The sequence below is a fragment of the Trachemys scripta genome, chromosome 9 (genome assembly GCF_013100865.1).
Source record: "Trachemys scripta elegans isolate TJP31775 chromosome 9, CAS_Tse_1.0, whole genome shotgun sequence".
Classification (NCBI taxonomy): domain Eukaryota; kingdom Metazoa; phylum Chordata; order Testudines; family Emydidae; genus Trachemys; species Trachemys scripta.
Genome location: NC_048306.1, coordinates 86,729,842 through 86,755,261, shown reverse-complemented (window position 1 = coordinate 86,755,261; position 25,420 = coordinate 86,729,842). Strand labels below are relative to the sequence as shown.

General features: G+C 40.8%; 1 protein-coding gene across 1 annotated transcript in view; it reads right to left on the bottom strand.

Annotated features, from left to right (window-relative positions):
• The window catches only part of SERPINI1 (serpin family I member 1), a 69,978-nt gene that overhangs the window by 5,136 nt on the left and 39,422 nt on the right, over positions 1-25,420 (bottom strand). The window contains exons 3-6 of the mRNA XM_034782733.1: positions 24,712-24,942; positions 21,048-21,242; positions 19,327-19,531; positions 8,954-9,051 (exon numbers count right to left, since the gene is read on the bottom strand). Of these exons, the coding sequence (XP_034638624.1) occupies positions 8,954-9,051; positions 19,327-19,531; positions 21,048-21,242; positions 24,712-24,942 (729 nt within the window). The remainder of the gene's footprint in view (positions 1-8,953; positions 9,052-19,326; positions 19,532-21,047; positions 21,243-24,711; positions 24,943-25,420) is intronic.

The window sequence follows — 25,420 nt, the reverse complement described above, 5'->3', positions numbered from 1 at the left end:
CTCTGAATTCACTGGGAGAGGGACTGGGCCTTTGCTTTCTCCCTCGTGTGCTCTCTCTCCCATCCCAGCAATTCAATATGGATCTGATCCTGCTTCTATTGAAGTCATTGGGAGGTTTGCTATCGACTTCAATGGCAGTAAGATCAGACCGTATAAGGGCCTAGCAATAGGCCCTTACACTCCTAGTTAGTACTATAGTTAATTTTCCACCCCACCCCAGCAACACAATATATTACAGAAGTAATAGATAGACACTGGATTAAATCTACACTGTATATATACTCACACACGTGCATGCACTATGAAATATCTCATATCCACATAGACAAGAATAAAATTGACAGCTGGGAAAGAAATAGAACATTCATAACAGGGAAATAAATCAACGTGCAAAATCTAAACAAAGGAGCCAATCGATTCAATAACCTTCTCTATTTCTGAAGCCTTCCATGACATAACCCTTAGTACACAATACCTGCTATCAAATCATTAACTGAACACACTGAATCATCACCATAAGAGAAGTCTGTGGGAATATTCTTGTAGTTGATCTACATTTGTGTCAACTCTCTCTCATAACAAAAGATAATGGTTCCGGTGCTAATGTAAACAACTGAGAGGAAAGACAGCCCTGCCTATCACATGACTCCAGTAGGTCTCATTAACTCAAGATAAGCTATGTTGGCTCTGAACTGAACTAGCTCTCACAGTTCAGCTGCTCAGCATCTCTTCAACAAAAGACCCAACTGATTTCCTATGGGACCATATGTGGTAAAACGTACAGGAGACTGCTAAGTACTGTACAAGCTTTAGGCTTCAGTTCTAAGCTTTCAGAAATGCTGCTGTTGTCGTGAAAGCAGGGAGAAAGAGCCTCCACTGTATTATTTTTAGCACATCTGTCACAAAGCATCTGTTTATGGACTAAGCACAAATCTCACTCATTTAGGTATTGACATAACAGCCATTAATAGAAAGATCTCAAAAATATAATATGTGAAGTGTTCACATGTGATCATTACTTTTTACACTTTACTGTTTGTCTAAATGGTTTATTTGCACCGCTAATCCAGAGGCCAAGTGGTTAAATCTAGTCTTCCTGTAAAGCTACCACTCATAGAAAAGTATTCAGATTTAAATAAAATGAACTTTCTGAAGAATGAACTGCAGCGTTTTGGCACGTCACAGGGTGTGCTCCCTCACTCTGAATTTCTCTTTGTAAGCAGTCTCCACACACCCTTACATAAAGTTCACCACAGTGCATTGTATTTACAATATCTCAGCAGCTTCATGTCCTATCACCATATGGCTGTTCCAAAGTTTCAGCATATCCCTTAGATGGGAGGTGAGGGGGTAGGGAGAGAAAAATTTCATCTCTCTGAGAATCTCTGAGATTCTTTACCTTTCCATCCAGCTCTTTCCCCCCCTACTTTCCCGTTGCCCATTTAACGGTCCATAGCAGACTAACTGAATCACCTTATTGACCTTATCTCCCTGTTCAGCAGATGTGGAGACCCTTAGGAAGTTCAGAGTGCTGAGCCAGCTCTAGGCTACACCCACTCTGTCACATGGCACAAGTAAATTCTCAGCAGTAAGTGCTATATGCAAAAACAGTCAATTATAAATGGAAATATTCTGATGAACACTTCTAATTATCTACATAGCTAGAAGTTTCTCTTTTACATATCACTCCTATAATAGTCCCCCCTTCTGTCCATTGGCTGGCCTAGCCTGTAATTTTCCATTCCATCTAGTGTAATTTCAGTTATCCTAGTTGAGAATCTTTCCACAATTTGATTAAATATTTGAGCTGACCAATGTATTTATCAAGAGGAAACCCTTTGGAGTAAGAACAATGCCATCGATAAGCTCATGGTAGTCTTAAACCCTAAGGAATGCTTATGCTTGATGGCTGTATGTAGTGTTGTTGTAGCCATGTTGGTCCCAGGATATCACAGAGACAAGGTGAGTGAGGTACTACCTTTTATTGGACCAGCTTCTGTTGGTGAGAGAGACAAGCTTCTGAGCTTACAGAAAGCTCTCAAAAGCTTGTCTCTCTCACCAACAGAAGTTGGTCCAATAAAAGGTAGTACCTCACTCACCTTGTCATGCTTAATAGCTGACAAACCACTCAATCTAGTCTTAGTGAAGATGCTAATTGAAATATCAGGTGTTTGAGCCTTCTCCATTGAAACCCAGTGGCAAAGCTCTTGGTTGTGCTTGGTTCCGAGCACCTTTAGTTTCCAATGAAGTGTGTGGCTACTGAGTGTGCTCAGCACCTGGCAGGACTGGGCCCTATCATGGTTATCCTTAGTGGGTGTTGTGCAGGTAGGGCCTGATCTTGTGAACACTTAGTAGTAGTAATAACAACAACACTTATTCAGGGTGTAGTCCTATAATAATGTGTCTGGTTGCAAATGATGGCAGGATCTGGACCTTAAAAAGCGCTGTACAGTAAATAGAGACTATAGGGCACAGGAACTCACACAGGGAGTCCATCTCATCTAGTCCATGCTGTTTCTAACATAGCCAGGATTGGTTCAGATGCTTCAGAGGAAGGTGCATGAAATCTCATAGCTATGGCCTAACTTGCTCACAGGAGAAGTTTCTGTCAGTTGGCGCCAGGTTTATGCCTATCTAGTGTAACTGTGGATACTTTTCATTGTCCACATAAACCTTTAATCCATTTTTGAATCCTAGGCTCTTGACCTCAAATGATATCCAGTGGCAATGAGCACTGGGGGTGAATTTTACATTAAAAGAAAAGTATTCTTTTTATCAGTTTTAAATTGGTTGCCTTTCAGCTCCACTGGCTGTCCCTTTGTTCTTATACTGAGAGAAGAGTAATACCTCATTCCAGTTTTCCAGCCCTATACCATTCATCATTTTATATGCCTCTATCACATCCTGTCCTATTCATCCCATCTCTAAATAAAACAATCCCTGTCTTTTCAGTCTCTCCATATCGAAGCATAATCATTTTTGTCACCTTGTCTCTGGACCCGTTCTCTTTCTGCTATAGCTCCGAGATTGCGAGAATTGACCATAATATTACAGCTTAAGATGCATAATTTGTATAATGGCATTAATATATCATCAGTATTTTCTCTCCCCTTTATACACCCTACTTAGTTTGTTTTTTTTAACTCTGCATAATGAATGGGGTTTTTAATTGAACTGTCCACTAAAATGCTCTGGCCATTTTCCCCAGTGGCTACTGTTAATTTAGGTTGGGATTTTCAAAAGGAGCCTAAGGCGGTTAGAAGCCCAAATCCCACAGAAACTCAGTGGAATTTGGGTATCAAGCTTCTATAGGCTCCTTTGAAAATCCCAGACTAGGAGCTCAAGAATGTGTAAGAGTTATTCAAATTATTCCTTCTAGTAAGCATGACTTTGATAGCAAATTTAATCTGCCTTTGCACTTCACATCCTTGTGAACACAGTGGTAGTCAGTCAAGCCATTCTGAAGTGCCTCAAAATCTCCTCAGGTTTTCAGTAACTGGAAAAGTGTGTAGTAGGGGCTTCCCTGGCCTATTCTCCTCCAGAGAAAGGATAGCTATCTCAACCACAATGCCTCCAGGAACCCCTACTGGGGTGATGTACCTCCACCCACTCCATCCTGTAAGATTTTGCCTTAAAATCACTTCACTCCTCATTGAAATGCAGGTCCCTTCTGGGGATAAAGGCAGCTGCCATTTTAGCAGTGCACACAAAGCACAATACATCACCTCAGGACAGAATGCGAGAATTACCATATTCAGCTGAAAATACAGGGAGCATTCTAGTAAGGCAGAATTTAACTGCTCCGAGACAGTTCTCAAACCATGCTGAACAGTTCAGACCTCAAATTTAGGGTCTGTGTAAACAAACAAAAAAAATGTATAAAACCCAATATCAACAGAAGCAGTTTCATGTTTTTTTTTTTTCCATTTCATGGCAAATACAGAATGTTCAGTCTTGGCACCTGTGGAGTTCCTTAGTTATATACACATTACTCCTGCCAGGAAGTTCAGAGAACCTCAGTTTTCCCCTTTTGCACAGAGGGGATCCAAAGAGCAGAGTATGTGAATTAGACCAGCAGCAGATAATGACACTTCCTCAGTTTTCCACTTCAGCTTTAGAGGGTGCCAAAGAGCTTTTGTCCCCACAAGCATGCTACCTCTAGAGCTAACATTCGGATTCAGATATTCCCCTTTATTGTTCATGATCCAGACATCGCAGTAAAGCTGACTAGTCTGTTTCCATTTTCTGAGATGAATGAAGTACAAAAGTGAACAACCAGATAGTAAGCTCTTTGGGGCAGGGAACGTCTTTTGTTCTGGATTTGTACAGCACCTGCTCCAGAAAGGAAGCTCCGAGGTGTTACTGCCATACAAATAAGAATAAGAATAATGGTGAAAATTAAGGCTGTGATCCTGGGCTTCCAGCATCCCTGCTGCAGAAACCTGGGAAGTCTGGCTCAAGCGGGGGCTCTCAGGGTATGTCAACACTACAATGTAAGCCCAGGGCTTGAACTCATGCTCAAGCTTAAACCCTTCTGTATACACAAAATTGCACTAACCCAGGGCTTGGACCCCGGGTCCCAGGCAGTGATGCTGCCACACCGCCTGGCTTGAAATAGTATTAACAAACACCAAATACATGGTTTCCATCATCAGCACCCCCACTATAAAAAATGTTCCAGCACCTCTGGTCCCAGGATCTCACAGGAATGGAGGTTCCAAGCCTAAATCAAACCAGGAGCCAGAGTTCATCTTATGGATTAAACACTAACAAATTCAATCCATCTGTTTCACTCCTGTGCGCATGGCTGCTCACTGATGTTTATGCCTCTCTTTGGGTTATATATGGAGTGAAATAAAGGGACATACTCCATTGCGCTATTGGATACTACATCACAGACAGATGGGGAGGGAGAGACTGTCCCACCACCACCCGTGTTAAATGAACTTCCAAAATTATCTTTGATACAGTCATTTTAAGATTTTTCTTGGGTTATAGCTACAGATTACTGTGGGATCAGCATTTCCACTACAGGTCGTCAAAACAATGGAAGACATTCTTCATGAAAAATGTGGAAAATTCATTCCACAGGTTTTAAAAGGGCACAATTTTTTGTATATTATTTTTTTTCATTTTTATTTTCCCTGCCCTCTCCCTTTTCCATTTTATGTAATGAAAAAAGAGAGAGAGAGAGAGATGGGGTGGATTGGGGGGGGAGGGGAAGGAAGAGAAAGAATGGCAGTGAAGGAAAAATGAACCACATTAAAAAAAAAAACCTCTAACTTTGCAAAAAGGGAACATTTGGAAAACAAAACCTTAACATTTCTGGTGAAAGTTTCATATTTAAACTTTTTGCTGTTTGAAAACCTTTACTCGGCTCCGATTTTCAGTAGAAGATGATAAAGAAAGGAGACTTCTCATGTCTCAGGTATCCATTTGGGTGAGTAAGCAGCAACCCAAAAGGGCTACAGAAGTGGTACTCAAACTTTTGTATTGGTGACCCCCTTTCACACAGCAAGCCTCTGAGTGTGAGCCCCTTTATAAATTAATTAAAAATAAAAATATTTAACACTATTATAAATGCTAGAGGCGAAGTGGGCTTTGGGGATGGAGGCTGACAGCTTGCAACCCCCACGTAATAACCTTGCAACCCCCAGTTTGAGAACCCCTGGTCTACAGCTTCCAGGGTGGAAGGACAGTGGCTACAATGTAGGAGTTTGAGAATGAAAGAAAGACTGTGGGATCCCCTGAGGACAACCCAGGTATAAAATAAAATAAAAAAAAAATCCCACAATTGCAGAGCTAATGCAGAATAAGCATTGCAAGCAGAAGGCCACGGCATGAACAACTCAACCAGTATTTCTGCGGGCACTGGGTAACTCTGGAGTTTGGGTGCTGGATATGGCTTAACAGCTCAAATCCAGCCCAGCATGGCAGTGACAAAGTAATTATGGCTGTTTTTTTGCCACACTCCAACTTCTAATGTCCATAGCACACTGAAGTTTGATATAGATTGTGTATCAGTTTGTTAAGATTAGTGAAGTGTTCTGGGGCAAGGGAGACAGAGCTATATAAATGTAAATTACAACAACAACGAGCTCGCTGGATCATTAATGTTGATTTTCAATAAGTCTTGGAGCACTGGGTAAGTTCAAAAAAACTGGAAGAAAGCTAATGTCATGCCAATTTTTAAAAAAAGGGTAAACAAGATGACCTGGGTAATTATAGGCCGGTCAGTCGGACATCAATCCCGGTGAAAATAATGAAGCAGCTGCTATAGGACTTAACGAATAAAGAACTAAAGGAAGGTGATGTAATTAGTGCAAGTCAACATGGATTTCTGGAAAACAGATTCTATCAAACTAACTTGATATCTTTTTCTGATGAGATTACAAGTTTGCTTGATAAAGATAATAGGTTGATGTAATATACTTAGACTTCTGAAAGGTGTTTGATTTGGTACTGCATGACATTTTGATTAAAAACTAGAATGATATAAAACTAACATGGCACACATTAAATGGATTAAAAACTGGCTAACTTATAGGTCTCAAAATATAACTGTAAATGGAGAATCATCAAGTGGGTTTATTTCCAGTGAGGTCCTGCAGGGATTGGGTCTTGGCCCTATGCTACTTAACATTTTTTAAAAAAATCAATGACCTGGAAGAAACCGAAGTTTCAGTGATTTGTATGCAGATGGCACAAAAAGTAGGGGAGTGGTAAATAACAAAGAAGAAAAGTTGCTAATTCAGAGAGATCTGGATTGCTTAGGAAACTGGGCACAATTAAACAATATGCATTTTAATAAGGCTAAACATAAACGTATATACATCTAGAAACAAAGAACATAGTGAGTGTCTCACTATAAGGCATCTTTTCTAATCCTTTGTTCATTCCTGGGGCTCTTCTCTGAACCCTCTCCAACTTTTCCACATCCTTCTTGAATTGCGGGCACCAGAATTGGACACAGTATTCCAGCAGCTGTGCTAAATACGGAGGTAAAAATAACCTCTGTACTCCTACTCGAGGATCACCTGATTTTGCATCCAAGGATTAGCCCTTTTGGCCACAGCATCATACTAGGAGCTCATGTTTAGCAGATTACCCACTGTGATCCCCAAATCTTTTTCAGAGTCACTAGTTCCCAGGATATAGCCCCCCACATCCTGCAGCTATGGGCTCAATTAAGCTTAACAAAGAGAAGGGGTGACTTGATTAGTCTTTAAATACTACATGGAACAAATATTTAATAATGAGTGTTCCAATCTAGCAGAGAATGGTCTGACATGAACGAGTGGCTGAAGCTGAAGCTAGACAAATTTAGACTGGAAAGAAGGCATACATTTTTAATGGGGAGAATAACTGGTGAATTGTTCCAATGGTTTCTTCATCAATGCAATTTTAAAAATCAAGATTGGACATTGTGCCAAGAAATCTGCTCTAGAAGTTATTTTGGGGGAAGTTCTATGGCTTGTGTTATACAGGAGGTCAGACAAGATCAGGGGTTGGCAACCTTTCAGAAGTGGTGTCCCGAGTCTTCATTTATTCACTCTAATTTAAGGTTTCGCGTGCCAGTAATACATTTGAATGTTTTTAGAAGGTCTCTTTCTATAAGTCTATAATATATAACTAAACTATTGTTGTATGTAAAGTAAATAAGGTTTTTAAAATGTTTAAGAAGCTTCATTTAAACTTAAATTAAAATGCAGAGCCCCCCGGACCGGTGGCCAGGACCCGGGCAGTTTGAGTGCCACTGAAAATCAGCTTGCATGCCGCCTTCGGCACATGTGCCATAAGTTGCTTACCCCTGGACTAGATGATCATAATGGTCCCTTCTGGCCTTAGAATCTATTAAATTACCATAGTGAGCTAATTGGCAATAGAATCATAGAATAATATCAGGGTTGGAAGGGACCTCAGGAGATCATCTAGTCCAACCCCCTTCTCAAAGCAGGACCAATTCCCAGACAGATTTTTACTCCAGTTCCCTAAATGGCCCCCTCAAGGATTGAACTCACAACCCTGGGTTTAGTAGGCCAATGCTCAAACCACAATAGCTGACAGCTAGAAAGTAAGGACCAAATGAGCCTGGAGACAGAACCAGTTTCTCATTCTTCAGGTCAGGACTGAGTACGGGGGAGCTTGTGCTACAGAAGTGCCTGCTCTTATTGTGGATAAGGGAGTAATTTCTTCAGAGAAGGACAGCACTCTGTCACTTCCTGTGACTGTCTGCTCAACACCTTTCCTGGACTTAACATTCATTTAATAAAACAAACAAACAACCCCCAGCTCTTTTTGCTGATTCTATTTTAAATGAATTTTTAAATATAAAGGATTTTGGTAGGTATGACAGTGAATTGTTGACAACTGGCTTGAACAGCCATGCAGCGGATGTAGTTATTTGTGCTCATGTGCCTTAATCTTACAAACTTTTCCTTTCCAGTGCTTCTTCTACACAGAAGATGATTAACCGCACGATAGCTTAATGCTATGGACAAATGGCCCCTCAGGTAAGAGATGACAAGTCACTTGCTGTTTGAATTCAGGCTACGAGATAAAAAAACCACTGAACCATTGAACCACTAAGGCCATGTATATTGTTTTATAAGAGGCCTCAATGTTGTTCATCATGCCAGAGGGATCCACCTTTTGCATAATGTTCCTTTTTCTCTTTACTCATGCAACAGAAGCATTGCTAGTTATAAAACACTAAGAGTAGGGGGTTCTTAAGCAAAGGTAAAACCCACAGATTGGTAAAGCCTGTAAAATAATCTTTCTTAAAAACTGTTCTTGGAAAGTTCACAATCCTGTGATAAATGCGCGCTGTTAGATATTGAAACAATTCTACAGGGTCACAAAAACCTACTATATTATTGGCAAAAACAAATTTTGCAGTCCTTTTTGGTTCTCTCTCAATAATGTTGAAAGACTGGAAACAAGAGCCTCTTACCAGACATTGCAGTGAGATCAGCATTTCTGCTGAATACTTCCGTGATTCCAAGACCCTTCAAAACATCTTTCAGATCAACTTCCTGTTCTGCTGTGAACCTGGGGAGCATAACAGAGAATTGCAAAATCCAAGAATGTATTAGTAGTATTTATTTTTATTAGCATGTTTGTAAATTGTAGTTAATGGAGGTTGAAACACCAAGTTAAATAAAAAAGTAGCAGATTTAGTACTCAGATACTATAGTATGGTGATGCATGCTATAGAAATGCCTATAAATATATATATTTATTGATAACGGACATTTGTGGCTAGAATATTCTATAACTACTATTTGTATTGCAGTAGCTCCCCAAATATGCTAATATTACTACATACATGAGGTATACACAAAATCCTTGCCCGTAAAAACTTAGTAATGAAGTTAGATTAAATAGATAGGAGAGAAAAAAAGCTAGCTAATATCAAACCAAATCTAATTGAGTTTAATCTAGATAATAGGAACAATGAGTGATACAAAAGAGTGCAGAAACTTTATAGACAGCTGTTGGCAGAAATGAAAGATTAGGAAAATAAGGATGCTCAGATTTTAAAAAAATAAATAAACAAAACAGAATACCACGAAGGTTATAGTAATTCATTCTGGTCCTGCTTCCAATGAAGTCAGTGGCAAAACTCTCATTGGTTTCAATGGTGGAGCATTGGGTCCTAGACTAGGAAGTCCTGTAGTGAAGGAGTTTATCAAAGTAATAACGAGAAAGGGCTACCCTTAGCTAGATTAGAAATGTCACAGAGGTCTATTGATAGATGAGAAGGCATAATAGGAAATGTTCATATAATAAAGGCTCTCTGTAAAATGACCAGAACATTAATTATAAAGAATTTCAATTATGTGGCCAACAACTGTAGGGTCACAAAGAGAAAGCACAGAGTATAGATGGGTTTCATTACACAATTTCTTCAGCAAGCCATATAGCTAGAGACTATGTTGCATTCACAGGGCCGGATTAACTTTTTGTGGGCCCAGCGCCAAACATATTTGTGGGCCCCCCAGGGAATGATTGTAAAAGGGGCCAGGGGCAAAAGCACAGTGGGGCAGGAGCTGGGATTGGTCTGTGTAGCAAGGGAGGGGCCAGGGGTAAACTGCAAGCGCAGCAGGGCTGGGGAGGGGGTAAACAGAATCCTCCCCCTGCTCCCATAGAGTGGGTACCTACCTGGTTCTAGCCCAGGGGCGGGCAAACTTTTTGGCCTGAGGGCCGCATCGGGTTTCGTAAATTGTAAGGAGGGCCGGTCAGGGAAAGGGGGTCGTGGGCCGGCCTCCACATCCTATCTGCCCCCCCTCCCCCAGACTCCTGCCCCATGCAACCCCCCCTGTTCCCTGATGCCCCCCACCGCCCCGGGACCCCTGCTCCATCCACATACCCCCGCCCTCTGTCCCCTGACTGCCCCTGGACCCCTGTCACCCCATCCAACCCCTCCTCTCATTCCTGACGGCCCACCCCGGGACCCCTGCCCCATCCAACCACTCCTTCTCCCTGTCCCCTGACTGACTGTATTCAGACTGCAGTTCTTAGTAAAATCTTTCTCGTTTACTCTTGACCCAGTGGAAAAACTATTGTGCCAGTGTGCCATTTCTTGTCATAAAAATAATTAACAGTCAGTCTTATTTCATATTAACAAACCATGTATAATACAACATATGTCAACCATCCAGCAGCACTGTGAGAAATGAGAGGGGCTGCACAGAATCCTGACCCAGTATAAAGCAACTGATGAAGTGTGGAGATGATCTCATGGAATGTCAGGGCATATGCAAAAACTGGAAGCTTAACCAAAAAAAAATAAAAAAATAAAAAAAAAATCTAGAGATAACGAAGAATGAAATGAAAAAGGTCAGCTGGATTTTCCCATTGTCAAGAAAAATCTAACAGAAGAAAATGGAAAACATGATTCATATTCATGTAACAATAACGTAGGAGGTAAAAAGTGACAACATAAGCCAGAGAGAATCAACAAAACTTCAGCTAAACAGACGATGTTCTTTACTAAGGCAGAATTTGTCTAAATGAAAAGATGATTTATGGGGGAGAGTACAGGAGTAGCTACAATTTATTGGTGACAGCAAAAGAATTAAAGCACCATGCCCGAACAACCTACAGGAGGTTCACGGTGCCTGGGAGGAAAACAGGAGAAGCATTCCCTTTTAAGAGTTCATTGCTTTGGCAGAATACCAGAGGACCAGCAAGTGACTAATACAATGTCATTAGTTGGGAAAGTCCCCTCTAGTGCTCTAACAAATTTCACGGCAGTCAGCTTGACATCTTTTGTCAGAACACTGCACACTCTTAATGAATAAAATGTAAAGGCATAATGTACAGATGAACCAAAGGCAGCCAACATGACTTCAGGAAGAGGAAAGTGTCCTTAACTAGTTTTGTTCTTTGAAAGGATGCAGCACCCACTTTGCCCACGGCAATGAACTGGGAGTTCACATAGAGTGGAATAAAGCCCCATGCAGTCAGCCAATGCAACGCCCTTCGAACAACTTTAGCCCTGCATTATGAGCCAAATCCTCAAGTCTTTATTCAGTCAAAGCCCCCACTGACTTCAAGGCTCTGAAATGGTGGGCCAGATTCTGCTCTCAGTTATACCAGTGTAAATCTAGAGAGTTATTTCACTGACTTCAATGCAAACTTTTAGAAAAAACTGAATAGTGCTTGGCTCTCGATGCAGGGATTCACTGGGGTTTAAATGGAGCAGATGGACTTGCATGGGCACCTTATATAGAGGTGAACGTGCTGACGAATATTTATTGCCACATTACAATTCAGATAAATTTCAAAATTTAGAGCCCAAGCATGCCCCCTAATCTACATGCACAGGGGATAACATTATTTGGTATTAGGTTAATTGGTTATATATGCATTATATAAAGCAATTGGCAATTTTTAAAAAAATGAGTAAGCATTACAATAAAGGTGCCTACTAATATACCTCATACTGCCATTGTCAAATCAGCTAAATGGTTCCCACCAGCAATAGGCTCCGACAGAGAATAAACATAATTATACACATCTGATGAACATCAATACTGTTGGTAAACCTTTAAGTGAGGAGGTAAGATGGTTGTGAATGGGTTTGAAAAAACAACCTAGAGGTTGCAAACAAAAAACAAAACCCCCCAACAACTGCAAAGGGAAACTTCCAACTGTAGAAAGATTACTAGGAGATATAAATGGGATTTAAGTGGATTTAAGTCTCTGGACTACTAGACCGCAAATAACATGCTTAGCAGATAAATGACAAATAATAACTAGAAAAAAAAATAGAGAATGCAAAGAGATACATGAAAAAAATACTTTTGCATACTAAGCTTGGAAGAGATTTGGGAGTTATTTCTGAAAAATCCCTAAACCCGAAAACGGAATATGCTGCAGAAGCGGGGGCTGGGAGGATGGGAAGGAGGGGGAGAAAAAAGCAAGGTTTATCTGTCATATTACTAAAGAACTATATAAAATATGATATTGACAGTATATACGACATAGGCTGTATTCTCATTCAGCCCTTGGACAGGCCAAATGTTGGGTGGGTGAAGTTCACCAGAAGGCCTGCAACAGGGATCTCATCAGATGATCAGATTTGATCAGAGAAATGTACACTCCTAGATATGGACTGAGAAACATTACAAGTATTTCTTGAACTTCTGAAAACCAAGCTGGCCTTTTAAGAAAAGTGACACTAATCACACCCCGTTCAACTTTGCCATGTGTTGTTGAAAACTTATTCAGAATCAGCTGACTCAATCTAGATTCTGTAGATCTTTCTAATATGAGATCTTCTTTCCTTTTTCACATGCTTTGTTAAGAGGTGAATTTACAATTAAAATATCACAATTGGCATCTGAATGAGCGCCCCTTGAAATTAATGGGTCTGTTCACACCTCAGAGTCTTGACAAACTCAGGGAGACATCACAGTATCAGTTACACTCAGGTCACATCTTCAAGGATTTCTTTGCAGCTGTAACTGCTAGAAATTTAAATCAATTATGACAATGATGAGGACTGTATTATTAATTATTATTATTATAATTAAAGCGGACAGTCCAGAGAACAACTGAGCGGTCTGTTCAGCCCCAACCCCCAAGCTAGTCCTTTGGGGCACCCCAGACTTTGGGAATGCTGCATTACATGATATTCAACCATAAAGAAGTAGTTTCCTCTATAATGTGCAGGCAGTATGTGGGTGCATCATGCAGAGCAGAAGAACTGCATATTTCCATGAGATCTAAAAGTATCTATCTTCCAGTCTTATACTGGCAACTGGACAAAAGGAGATTTACTTTGGAGCGTCAAATGCTATAAATAGGGCAAAATCAAAATTTTCATACCCATCAGACAGAAGTCATAGTCACTGAAGAACTGCAGTTATTTGACAGCACTTGAAACTTAAGTGGAATCTGACAAAAAGAAAACCTACATGTTAAACCTAAATCTATTCTATCAACATCCTGATACACTATAGGGAGAGTAATGCAAACAGCAAGTGAAAAACTGGACTCTTCTGCATTGACCAAAAAACAAACAAACCCAGACAAGAGATAGAAGAGAGACAGGAATAGCTGAGCTTGAATAAAAGCTTGTTTGTATATAATACATTGAAAAAACTATTACATGACCTCATGCTTCCATGAGGGTGAAAAATGTCAATTATGTGTTCCCTGAGAGAGCACTAACGTGTGAACCTGATCCACTTTCAAAGAATCTAATAAATGTTTATTGCCATAACACCACAGGTTAAGAAGCAAGATGACTGGTCTGACTGTATAGTACATTCATCCAAAGGGGAACGTTTACATCTGCTACACACTTGGGGATTATTTCCTCCATTATAGTAGCTTTGATATATGTGTATTCCCATGTTAATATCTCTTTGGAGACTTTCATAAAGAGAGCAGATGTTGGCAAGAGGCAAAGAAGCAGCACAACAAGGCTGAGGAAAGTCGGGGTGAACATTAGGGCATGGCTACACTTGCAGATGTAGAGCGCTGAGAGTTAAACTTCGTAGAACGCCGTAGGGAAAGTGCTGCAGTCTGTCCACACTGACAGCTTCAAGCGCACTGGTGTGGCCACATTTGCGGCACTTGCAGCAGCATTGGGAGTGGTGCATTATGGGCAGCTATCCCAGCATGCAAGTGACTGCAACATGCTCTTCAAATGGGGGGTGGGGGTGGAGTGTGACAGAGTATGTTGTGTGTATGTGGGGGGGGGAAGAGAGTGGGTTTTTGGGGTGCTGAGAGTGTGTCAGCATGCTGTCTTGTAAGTTCAGACTGCCCTCTTCCCCTCCTCCACCCACCCCGCCTCCCTCTCACTCACCTCAAAGCAAACAGTAAATGTTTGCTTTTCTCGGCGCTGCTAAGCAGCCGGCTTCTCCGAAACGGAGCTTCGAAAGGGCATTTCCGCATTCCGGCAGCCAATTTCACAACAATGACAAGAGTGGCCACTTGACTTAAGGGGATTATGGGACATTTCCGGAGGCTGATCACAGCGCAGTAACGCAACACCTCGTTCACACTGGCTCCGTGGTGCTCCAGTGGGGGTGCAGCAAATGTTATTCCACTCACCGAGGAGGAGTACCAGCAGCACTGTAGCTATGGAGTGTGGACGGGGAGTGAGCTAGGGCGCCTGGGGCTGCTTTATTGTGCTGTAACTCGCAAGTGTAGCAGTCATATTTTTACTAGGTTTACCTGGTCTGTCTCTTCACTTCCTACCTAGAACTGTGGGCCTGATCCAGAGATCACTAAAGCAGATGACCATGTTTCTCTTTACAGCAGGCACCATATCATCTAGCAATAGCAAATCACAATATCTAAACTTCTCTGATATGATCCAGCTTTCCAGTAAATGCCAGTTTTCAAAGAGTTATGGAAGATGAGCCCTGCGTCAAGGGTTAGTTATACAACAGTGAGATTTAGAGGAGGCATTTATGCCCTTGGCAGAACAGAGTCCTTAGTTTAGAATTTATGTAGAGGATTAATTAATATGATTCAACCAAAACCTTCTATGGTTCAAAAAGGACAGAAGAGAAAGGAGAGAGGGCCCAGTCCCACAAGATGCTGAGAGCCTCCTGTGAGGTGCTGAATTCCCACTGAACCAAATGGGAGTTGAGAGTACTTAGAATCAAACAGGACTGGGTCTACTTTTTGCTCACACAGCAAAAGGAGTTGGAGCAAAAATGTAATTCAGCCAGAGGTTATCATTTCAAAGTTATTTAGTTTGTGAGAGGAAGTTGAAAATCTAGGTTCCCAAACTGGTCCATAGCACATTGCTCTTTGCTTTGCATAAAAGTAAAGCAAATGCAAAAAAAGAGGAACAAGTGCATTAGTTCAGATCACAGGTAAAATGCACACCTGCCTAGATGGCCGGTATAAGCCCTCAGCATCTGAAGCAGTGTTTTAGTCTCCTGGGGAGCCTAGGCTTCTATATGGTCAGTTAATATGTCTGAAGCCATATTAACCTGCATCTTAACAGGGCTTTTCAAAGCTAACTCATCTGAGCGAACATGACAAACAGCCTCCTTCCTCCCCATCAAGACCAGGCCATAAGCATCCTCTACCACGGCCCCCATTCACAGCGGTAAAAGCTGCTATACCCAGAGTTCTGGACATCTCTATGATCATGTCACAAGAAGAACCAGAGCTGACAAATGCCAGAAATAGCAGAAGGGCCAAGGAAAGAATGAGCAGGTAAGAAAAGCTCCCCCTCGCCCCCACTCCCGTTTTTAAGGCAAACAAACTGTGGCATGTGAAACTCTGACTAGTTTGAGGCAGGCATATTTTAAAAAGGATGGCAAGTAAATAAAAATAAATGAAGGACAGTAATTTTAAAGTCCGGGCATAGTTAGACACTCCATAAGAAGAGCTGCTCAGACTGCGCTCCTGTTATTAGCCAGTAGTTCTCCCTTTGGTTCTCTTCAAATAAATTATGTTTGGGAGACATTTTTGTAAATTAGTTTCATGGTCTGTTTCACTTCTACGCAGAAGTGGATTAAAATGTTGATCACTTTAGCTCTGGTTAAGCTGGAAACAATGATTTGAAAATGAAAAATGAGAAAGTATAATTTAACAATCCTGTACAATTCTCCCCTTTGCTATTAAGAGAAGTTATACAGAGTTTCATTTGCACACAGATAGCACAGACAGAAATTGGAAAAGTTGTGATTAACTCTGCTGTGGCTAGTCATTCAGGCCCGATTACAAATGTATAAGTTTAAAAAATGTTCACTTTATAATTGGATACCATCTTTCGGGGGTATGAAAATTTAATTTTATTCCACTGCTGCTTTCAATTTCTCAGTGGACAGAGTCTGCAGGCCACATTTCATAACATGCCTTTTCAGTCAGAGGATAAAATATTTATGAAGTGTTTATTTAGTGCACTGATAAAATCCTGCAGATCACCTCTGAATCCTAATGGAAATCTAGCATGCTGGGAGTGCACAGTTAATCTCTGCAGTTTAATAAGGGAATGACTGTATCTCTATGTTGAATTTCAAACCCACATTAGTTTTTTTTAATAATCTGAAGATACAGAAGGAGATTAATGGCACCCAATTTTATCCAGTTTGATTATCGTTAATTCATTAACATGTACAAAATGCTTTAAAGGTGCTGGATGAGAGGTGCAAACTGAGGTTACATTTGGAGTAGTAGATCTGTATTTCCCAGCTGGTTGGGACGGGCTCCTCCACGCGAAGGGGCTTGAATACTAGCAGAGGAGGAGCTGTTGGTTAGAGGAGGAGGAACAATAGAAGTGGGAAATACACATAACCCAGCAGGACTGGATTAAAGCCTATGCACTATAGGCGCATGCCTAGGATCCTGACTCATGGAATCATGTGACATTATAGAGTCCCATGTTCCCTGTAACCTGCACGCTTGAGCGGCTGTGGCGGAGAGATTTAAGTGCCACGCATCTGTTCAGGTGCGCCTCCCCGCACATTGCTCTGTCCTGCAGCTGCCCCTGGGACCCTCCTGCGGGCTGTGCAGGACTTTCTTAAAGAGACAGTGCATTATTTCTGAGATTTCCCCGTCAGTTCACACACACTCTTTCTCCCCCTGCCCATGCACCCCATCTCCGCAGAGCAGGGGAGGTGAGACAACAGGGCTCAGAGCAGGAGAGCTTTCAGTGAGTGCCTTAAATAGACAGCGCAGGGTGGGTCTCAGAAACTTCCCCAGCAGCCAGCGTGCGCGCGCACCCCCCCCCCCCCCAAACACATACTTGTATTATTGTTGTTGTTACTTCTTGGTACTTCCTGCAATGCACACACACATATTCTCTGTAATTTTATTCTTTCAAAGTGTTTTATTTTAGTGTTTTGACGGTCTATGCATTTCATAATTTTTATTTCTCTTACACTTAAAATTTAATTCTTTGAGTAGTGAGTTCCAAAATGCCTAACCTGTCCCGGCTGGAGTAATTATCCCTATTTAGCTTTTTAAAAATATATAATTATATCTAAGTTTTTTGCTTCTACTGGTGGCACACGTACCTCAGTGTACATAACAAAATTTATTCTGCACCTGGATGGAAAAAGTTAGAGGGAACATTGATAGTCTATGCTTAATTATTATTTGAAGTTTCTAGCACTTATGGTTGCAAAGAAAAGCTTGAAAAAAATGTGATAGGACTGTAACAGATGTAATGACATCTGCCTGAGTCTGCAGACAGCCTGGAACAGTAGTTCTGAAAGGGATGAACTGCTCTATGCATCTCAATGGAGGCATTGCTCTGGAGGGCCCTGCCAACACCACCCCAGCTGAAGAACAGTGTAATGGGCCCAGTCCAAGTAGATACACCCTAGCTGCTGTGTAAGCCCCCCGGTGCCTCTTCAGAGTGCAGGGGACAAGGGTGGTGGTGAAAGAAGTAGTTACTTGTGCTGCTCTCGGGTGGAGGGAGGAGGTACCCTCCTGGCTGGGGGAGATGGAGACCCCAAGATAATGCCCTTGCCTTTCTGGGAAGTATTTCCCAACCTCTGCCACTCCAAGTGATGGTGGGATGGGGTATGGCTTGAGACAGGACCAGAGTGGGATGGTGTGATGTGCCCAGGGCTCTGGCTTGCCTTCATCTAGCCCTATAACTCTGGATTTGCTCCACAATCCATAGCATGCTCCCATGGCTGCAGGTATCTTCTTGAAAAGGACCTTCACATGGGTACAAGGGTTAGGTTGAGAGAGTTTTTATTTGTTTAAAATAAAACAGTTATAAATTATCCCTTCTCAGCACACAGTGGCCCTCGGGTCATATGTACACCATTTCAATTAAATGTTACTGAAATAAAGAGCAGTAACTACCATTTTATGTCTTTATTCAGCAACAACAGAATGGTGGCAAAGATAACGGTTCCTTAAAACCACTGGACCATAATGCTTTTCAGATGTCCTCTGCCACCATCTGTTCCCCGTTTTCAAACCATTCATTTGCCACTTTTTTCCCCCCCTTCAGTTGTTCAGTTTGTAGAGTGGCCTAAAGAAGCCTTACATAAAACAATAAATGAGAAGCACAATTATATTCTTAGATATACAGATATAATGAACGTTCAGCTAGTCTAAATTGAGAAATTAAGATGATTAAAGAGAATCTTTTCAAAAACTGCATACATCACTGAGGGAAGTTCTTGCTGTACACTGAAAAGCTGTCAATGTCACCTAAGGATAATAGAAGCAATGGCTTGATATAAAGTCCTCTGAAGTCAATAGAAGTCTTGCCATTGACATCAGTGGACTTTTGTTTTCCCTTTGGGCCTGATGCAATGTGGAGGGATTCCTGTATGTTCTTGCGCTTATTACAGAATAACCTTGCATACGACAAACACTAAAGTTATGTAACTGCAAATACTTCCTTATCCAAAAGATAACTGGCAAGTTTGTAAGGGTCACCACTGCAACAGATAGCTACAGAAAAGCCTGACAAGAGGTTTGTATCTGATGGAATGGATCTATCATTGCTCCAAGTAACCAGTGATTTTAAGGTTGCAAGATTGAAAACTTTCTTACTGTCAGCACTGTAAATCAATTTGGATCAACTTACATCAAAATAAAATGGCCTCTTGGAGGTAATTTTAAATGGGAAATCTCCAAGGATTCCCTCCCTGTTCTCTCTCTGTCCAGAAATTTCACATCTGTATTCTAAAAACCACCACCCTGCAAAGCACATGACAAATCTATACTGAAAACAAAAAACACCGTTGTGATGATTAAAAGCATTTGCTACTGCACCAATTCTTCTCTACTACCCTGTACAGTCATATAATGACATAGCAGGTAAAGCACATACAAATGCACCCCCGTTAAAATGTGTACTTGGAAATATATCCTCACCTTGGTAGATATACTTCCACTTTTTGTTTTTTCACAGAGTTAGCCCATTCCTCAATCAACTGGGCTTTGACCAATGGCTCCAGTGTGACTAGTGGAACTTCCTGTCTGGAAAGAACTATCATCATACTTATCTCATCGCCTTCGTATGGTATTTCCAGAACTTGATAGATACCTCCTGCTTCATTGGAGCCATCGCTGAACTCCCCTACAAAAAAACAATATAATTCCATAATAAGCATTTCCTTTAAACTTTGTCTTTAATAAACAAACTGAGGGAAGATGCACGCTATACAATACTAGTAATCTATCAGATGTAAATTAAACATAACAAATATGTACACTGTATTCAGAAGAAGGCAAAACAAGAAATTTTAAATTACTAACCTCATTTTAAGCTTGGGTAAAAATTTCCAAAGAGCCTAAGTAAACTGGCTCACTGACTCTCAATGAAACTTAGGCTCCCAAATGCCTAAATTATATTTTAAAATAAGGCTTAAGCCAGGCCTACACTACAGATTTGTGCTGGCATAGTTATCTGGGTCAGGGCGTGAAGTGGTGGGATCCCTAACTAACATAATTATACTGGCAGACATCTGTAGTGTAGATGTAACTTAAAGGTGCTTTTGAAAATTTTAATCTTTGTCTCAATTACTAAGTCTTTCTTAATACTTGATTCCTTGTGATGTTCAATTAAAGTTTGTAAAGTGTTTCTAAGATAATTTATAGTATTTTAAAAAGTAGACCCCTCAAGTATGTTAGAATACAATTCAGAAAAAAACATGCCAGTTAGACTGAACATAGATCTCAGCTTTTGATACCACTTATCACTGGACCAATCCTCCTCTTATTACCTTAGTGTCATTATCAAAACAATTCAGCTATACACTGCTGACATTTACTTGTCTAGCATTTTCTCTCTCCAAGTGTAGTTACATCCTCATGTGGAGAAAAAAGACTTAACTTGCTCCCTACTTGGTCTGCCAGAACCCAAATTTGTTATCCTTCTGGGCACCCCTTTTCCCCTCACAGTCTGAGGTAGATATGTTTCTAAGCAATTCTTTACTCATTAGAATTTATGAAATAGGTATACAGAGCACAAGACAGGCACTTACAGTTATATTTTAGAAATCTGAAGCAATAAATAAGTAGAACAAAAAATTAAATTTCCCTAAAGCCTAGTAACTTTCAGAGCTGCTTTTGAATAGGATAAGAGATGACACCTTACACATCAGAACATGATGATATCAAACTTCAAAATCAAACATTTAATAATCTTTAAAGTTTGATTTAAGGATCTTTACTTTGTATATTTCACAAAACCTGACGTTGACAATTTGTGTTTTAACCATTATAAAGCTTAAACTTATTGACCCTTAATGTCTACCATCATTAATTATTATTTACCCCCCATCATAATTTGCTGCAACTGAAAATTTAAATTGATAAAAAAGAAAAACCTGCTTAAAAATAAGCTTCAATATTACCTGTTGAAATTATAAAACAAAATAAAAGATGAATTCTGTCAAGGCAACATGTAACTGACCATGTGTGTGAAGAAATACCCAACAAGGGAATGCCAATCAGGTAACTGCACATAGTTGGGCAACCATATACAAACGTGTGCAGAATTGTGCATGGCTGAATGCGTAGTGTCATATTATTGCTACAATGAGTTAGAATTATCTGCATTAATTAAGTCAGCTGTCCAGGTCCCAGCTTACCATAATAAAATTCTCCCTGTTGGTACATCATTGGAATCTGCACTTCACTTTCATCATCTTTAGTGAAAGAGAAAGTCCTTGTGTTTTCAGGTCTGAATTGCGACTTCCAGTTTCCCTTGAAGTAGACTGCATTGACGAGGGCCAAATGAGTTAGAGCACTGAAATCCCTTGATGAGGCAAAATCTTTGATCATGTCTGTCAGATAGAAAGGAAAAGAAGGAATGCTTCAAACTGCACGTAAAATTGAATATTCAATCAAAACTCATCCAGATTGCAAAAGGCAAGAAAATAAAAAAATAGCAGTAACATAAAATTTACATTTCAGATTTTCTCAGTAAATCCCAAATTAAATTTCCAGCATTTTCAAAACCTAAATCACAGTGTTGGTATGTAAATCCTTCCTTCAAGTGGCTATCAGTCACTTGTTTCTAAGCATCACTTTTAAAATATAACACACTGAAACCTTGAGGAAATGTGGGTCAAATAAAGAAAGTTTCTCCTGGTTTATGGTACAGTTCACTATTTCCCTCCCAGGGGATTAACTTTTATGGACTTGGGCTGTAATCTGAAAAAACACCTAAAGATGTGCTTAACTTTAAGAACATAAAGAGTCCCATTGATTGGGGCCTTTAATGTTCTTGCCCCTTTTGCCCCCCCTCTTCAGCTGCCGATGGGCAGGAAGGGGGCAAAGGGAGCAGCTGCCCCGGGGCTGGCCCTTTAAATCACCACTGGAGCCCCAGGCAGCACGGGCCAGGCGGCCTGGAAGGGCTGGCTGGCGGATGCTGACCTCCCAGCCCTGCCCCTTCCACCCGAGGCCCCATACCGATAAATGTCTATAGTTACTTTCACCCCTGCCCCCATTATTTTTCTGCCCCCACCACTTTGTGTCCTGGGCGGTTGCCCTGCCTTGCTTACGGCCCCGAGAGTGGGTCAGGTACTCTGTTTTCACACAGGCAAAAATCCCACTGTCTCCAACATAAGGACTGTTAAAGAGAGGAAGCCCTCAACATTTGATCCACAGACATTTGCTCATGGAAAGGAAAGGAGAAAAGACATCTTACATCTACTGTAGTCATGAAAGGCTTGTTAGCTGAGCATAGCAGCTGCTATGCTTACACTCCTAAATAAATTATTCCAATCAGAGTGCATTGTCCGTTACCCGACATAGCTGATTGGATACAGCTTGTTTTCAGTAAAATAATTTTGAGTTTATAACTCTATAAGAATAGTGACAAATCTAGTCACTGAATTTAATAATTGATCCCAGATGGATTCCTTACGCCCATTTATGACCAACATACTATATAATGGGTTAAAAAAAAGGCACTCTATCTGGTTATTACTTCTCAATTTATGATTTGTGCGTGAGTGTGTTTAGAGTCAAATTCTGCCTCTGGATGCATTTGCAGAGCTCCACAGAGCAGCCAGTTGGTATCACATTTGTGCATCTGAGGGCAGAATCTGGGTTCATGCTGTCCTGGGAGTGACTGTTTTTGTTTATACTTCAGTTTATTCAGAGCAATGTCCCTTGAGGCAGAAAGTTTACCAGAGTCAAGAGAACACACACACTCACTCAGTTCCAACATAAAAGCTTGTTTGAATACGGGGTGTGGAGGGGAGAGAGAGAGAGAGAGATCTGAAAATCTGAAGTCTTTCCTTTCCTTGTTTGAAATTTCATTTTTAGTGACATTTTCCAAACAGTTCTTGGTAACACGCATTACTGTATATTAGGTTCTATATTATTTGGAATATTTTCTTAAGACAGTTATGTCTCATTTATTTTGCACCTTGTTGAGCACATATTACTCAAAGCTTTGAGAGGAGTGTGTTTAACAAGTCATGGATGAAATCCCAACCACCCCCCATGGCATGTTGTGCTAATGAGGGAGAAGGTCTCCTCTTCCCTTGATAGCAGCCAGGCAAGAATGAGCTCTGGTGCTACAGAGACATTAAGCTGAGGGACCATGACTGCCTGTCAGTGCATCATGGCCCCAATGGATTGTGGACTGCCAGCTTGGTCAGCACGAAGGATGCTTGTGCAGCAGGCATTAGACAGGTGCTTATACTGTGCCTTCTAAAAACACAAAGGTGCACCCAACTGTACATTCACCTATGCCAGCATGATGTGACCCATTGTATGGCTAGTGCTACTTTGTCCCCTCCATTTCTGTGTCTCCAAACAGCAAGGCAGGATTTCCCTCCCAGATGCAACACACTCCCGGATACCTTGGCAAAACAGGATGAATTCAAACTGGAGCAAGAGCCTTCACATTGAGTACTTTTCCCATTTATGCCACAAATTGACATATTAAATAAAGCATTTCTTCCCATTACAGCTCTACAGTTAGATTCTCAGGTGCTCAGCTATCATGGGGATGTGTGTGGTAGAAATTCCTAGAAAGATTCTGACCTTACCTTTAGGCTTAGAGTGTTGCAACTAAGGACAGAATCTGGCCACTATTGTTAAAATATTAACATCACAAATTAATTTAAGAGATATGGTGGAAAAATAATTAGAACAAAATTATTCTTTCTGATCCATAAGTTGGAACACGCTCTGCTTCTATTTGTTCTCCAAGTATGTATAGAACCAAACAATCAATGGGAGCACCACACCGGCAATGATCAGAATTCAACAGCAAAACTGAGCAAATACATTTGCTTTTTCAGTTTTGCATACTTTCACCTCTGCTAGTAGGAGAAAGTAAGCCGGGCTCGGGTGGGGATTTAAAGGGCCCGGAGCTCCGCGGTGGCCAGAGCCCCGGGCCCTTTAATTCGCCCCTGAACCACATGGCTCCCAGCCACCTCTGCAGCTGGTAGCTCCAGGGTGATTTAAAGGCCCTGGGGCTCCCAGCCACAGCCAGAGCCGCAGGGCCTTTAAAACTTGAAAGGCCCCGCCTCTTCCGGCTGAGGCCACGCCCCTGATCAGGACTCCGGCGTAGGTAAGTCCTTTAAGTTACTTTCACCCCTGCCTACTAGAGATCTCCATTCACCTTAGCAGTGGTAGTCTTATCAATGGTCAAATTCTGTCTTTGGCAACAGTGATATGGCTTCCACTGAAGTCAACAGGAGCTGCATGTGTCTAGATTTTGTCAGAGGATCTGCACATGTCTACCAAAACTGACTTTATATTCCTTAACATATTTGGGTCCGACCCTGAGAGGTAACGAGCACCCACAATTCTCCTTTTAAGTTATTATTAAGCTCAGGCCAGTAATGCCTTTAAACACATTTTTTATTTAGTAACCAACAGTTTTAGAAAGAAAGCATGAAAAAAAAATATTTTTCATTAATAAAAACATTTATATTAAATAAAAAATAGAGACTCAAATCACTGAGTGATAGCTAGTAAAGTGTCATTATTTAGCAATACATACTGCAGTTATTTTCTTATATGTAGAAGAGGAAATGAGAGTCGCTTAGATACCACGGTGTGGTTAGTGATGGCAAAAGCTGCTTTTTTACAGGACTATCATAGTACAGGAAAAAAACATATAATAATTGTATTAAGAACTGATACTAGAATTCTCTGAGAGAGAAGATACCTTAATCTTAAGTGAGAGAGAAGATGACAGACAAGACAAAAGTCAACCAGTACTGACCTACTTCAGCATGACACAACCAAACATTTACAGTAAGAGAGAAAAGAACCACAGGGACTTACTATTTGTATGATTCTCAACCCACTTATTGATGTGGTTAGCTACAGCTGCACTTTGACTAAAGTCTACATTTTCTACTTCAGCTTTAAAGTATTTTTTCACCAATTGCAAAAATTTGTCACTGATGTGAAATCCATTCTGAACATAGAGGGAGTTGGCAATTGTCATCACGTACTGGCTTTCCTCAGTAGTTGCCATATCAGAAAGGTCCTTCAAGAATGACAATTCTTCACCTGGAAAGAAAAGAAAAACATTAAAAGTAGTTTGTTTTCCTTAGTGAGGCAAACATACTAAGGAAATATTACATATTCTCCCCACTACCAATTCATAATGATATTTTAGCCTCAAGTACAGAAAATCCATTAACATTCTAGAGTTGTTTATTTTGTTTTTTTTTTTAAAAGACTCAGACATAGAAAATGTAAACAAATCAGGTCCAAAAAAACCCCAAAAAAAACAAAACAAAAAACCCAAAAAAACAAACACCCTCCCCCCCAAAAAAACCACACAGTGACCAAGATAATATACTACATTACACTGTCTTGAATGTTCACATTGTAGACTGTTCCATTTCAGATACTGAAGATGTGAATTAATCTGCATGGCAGGCCACTGTGCAATGACTAGTTTGGGTTTCTACTGTCCACATTAAGCAGCATTAGCGATCCATTTCCTCAACCCCACACACAACCCTGCCAATTGTAGTGCTTT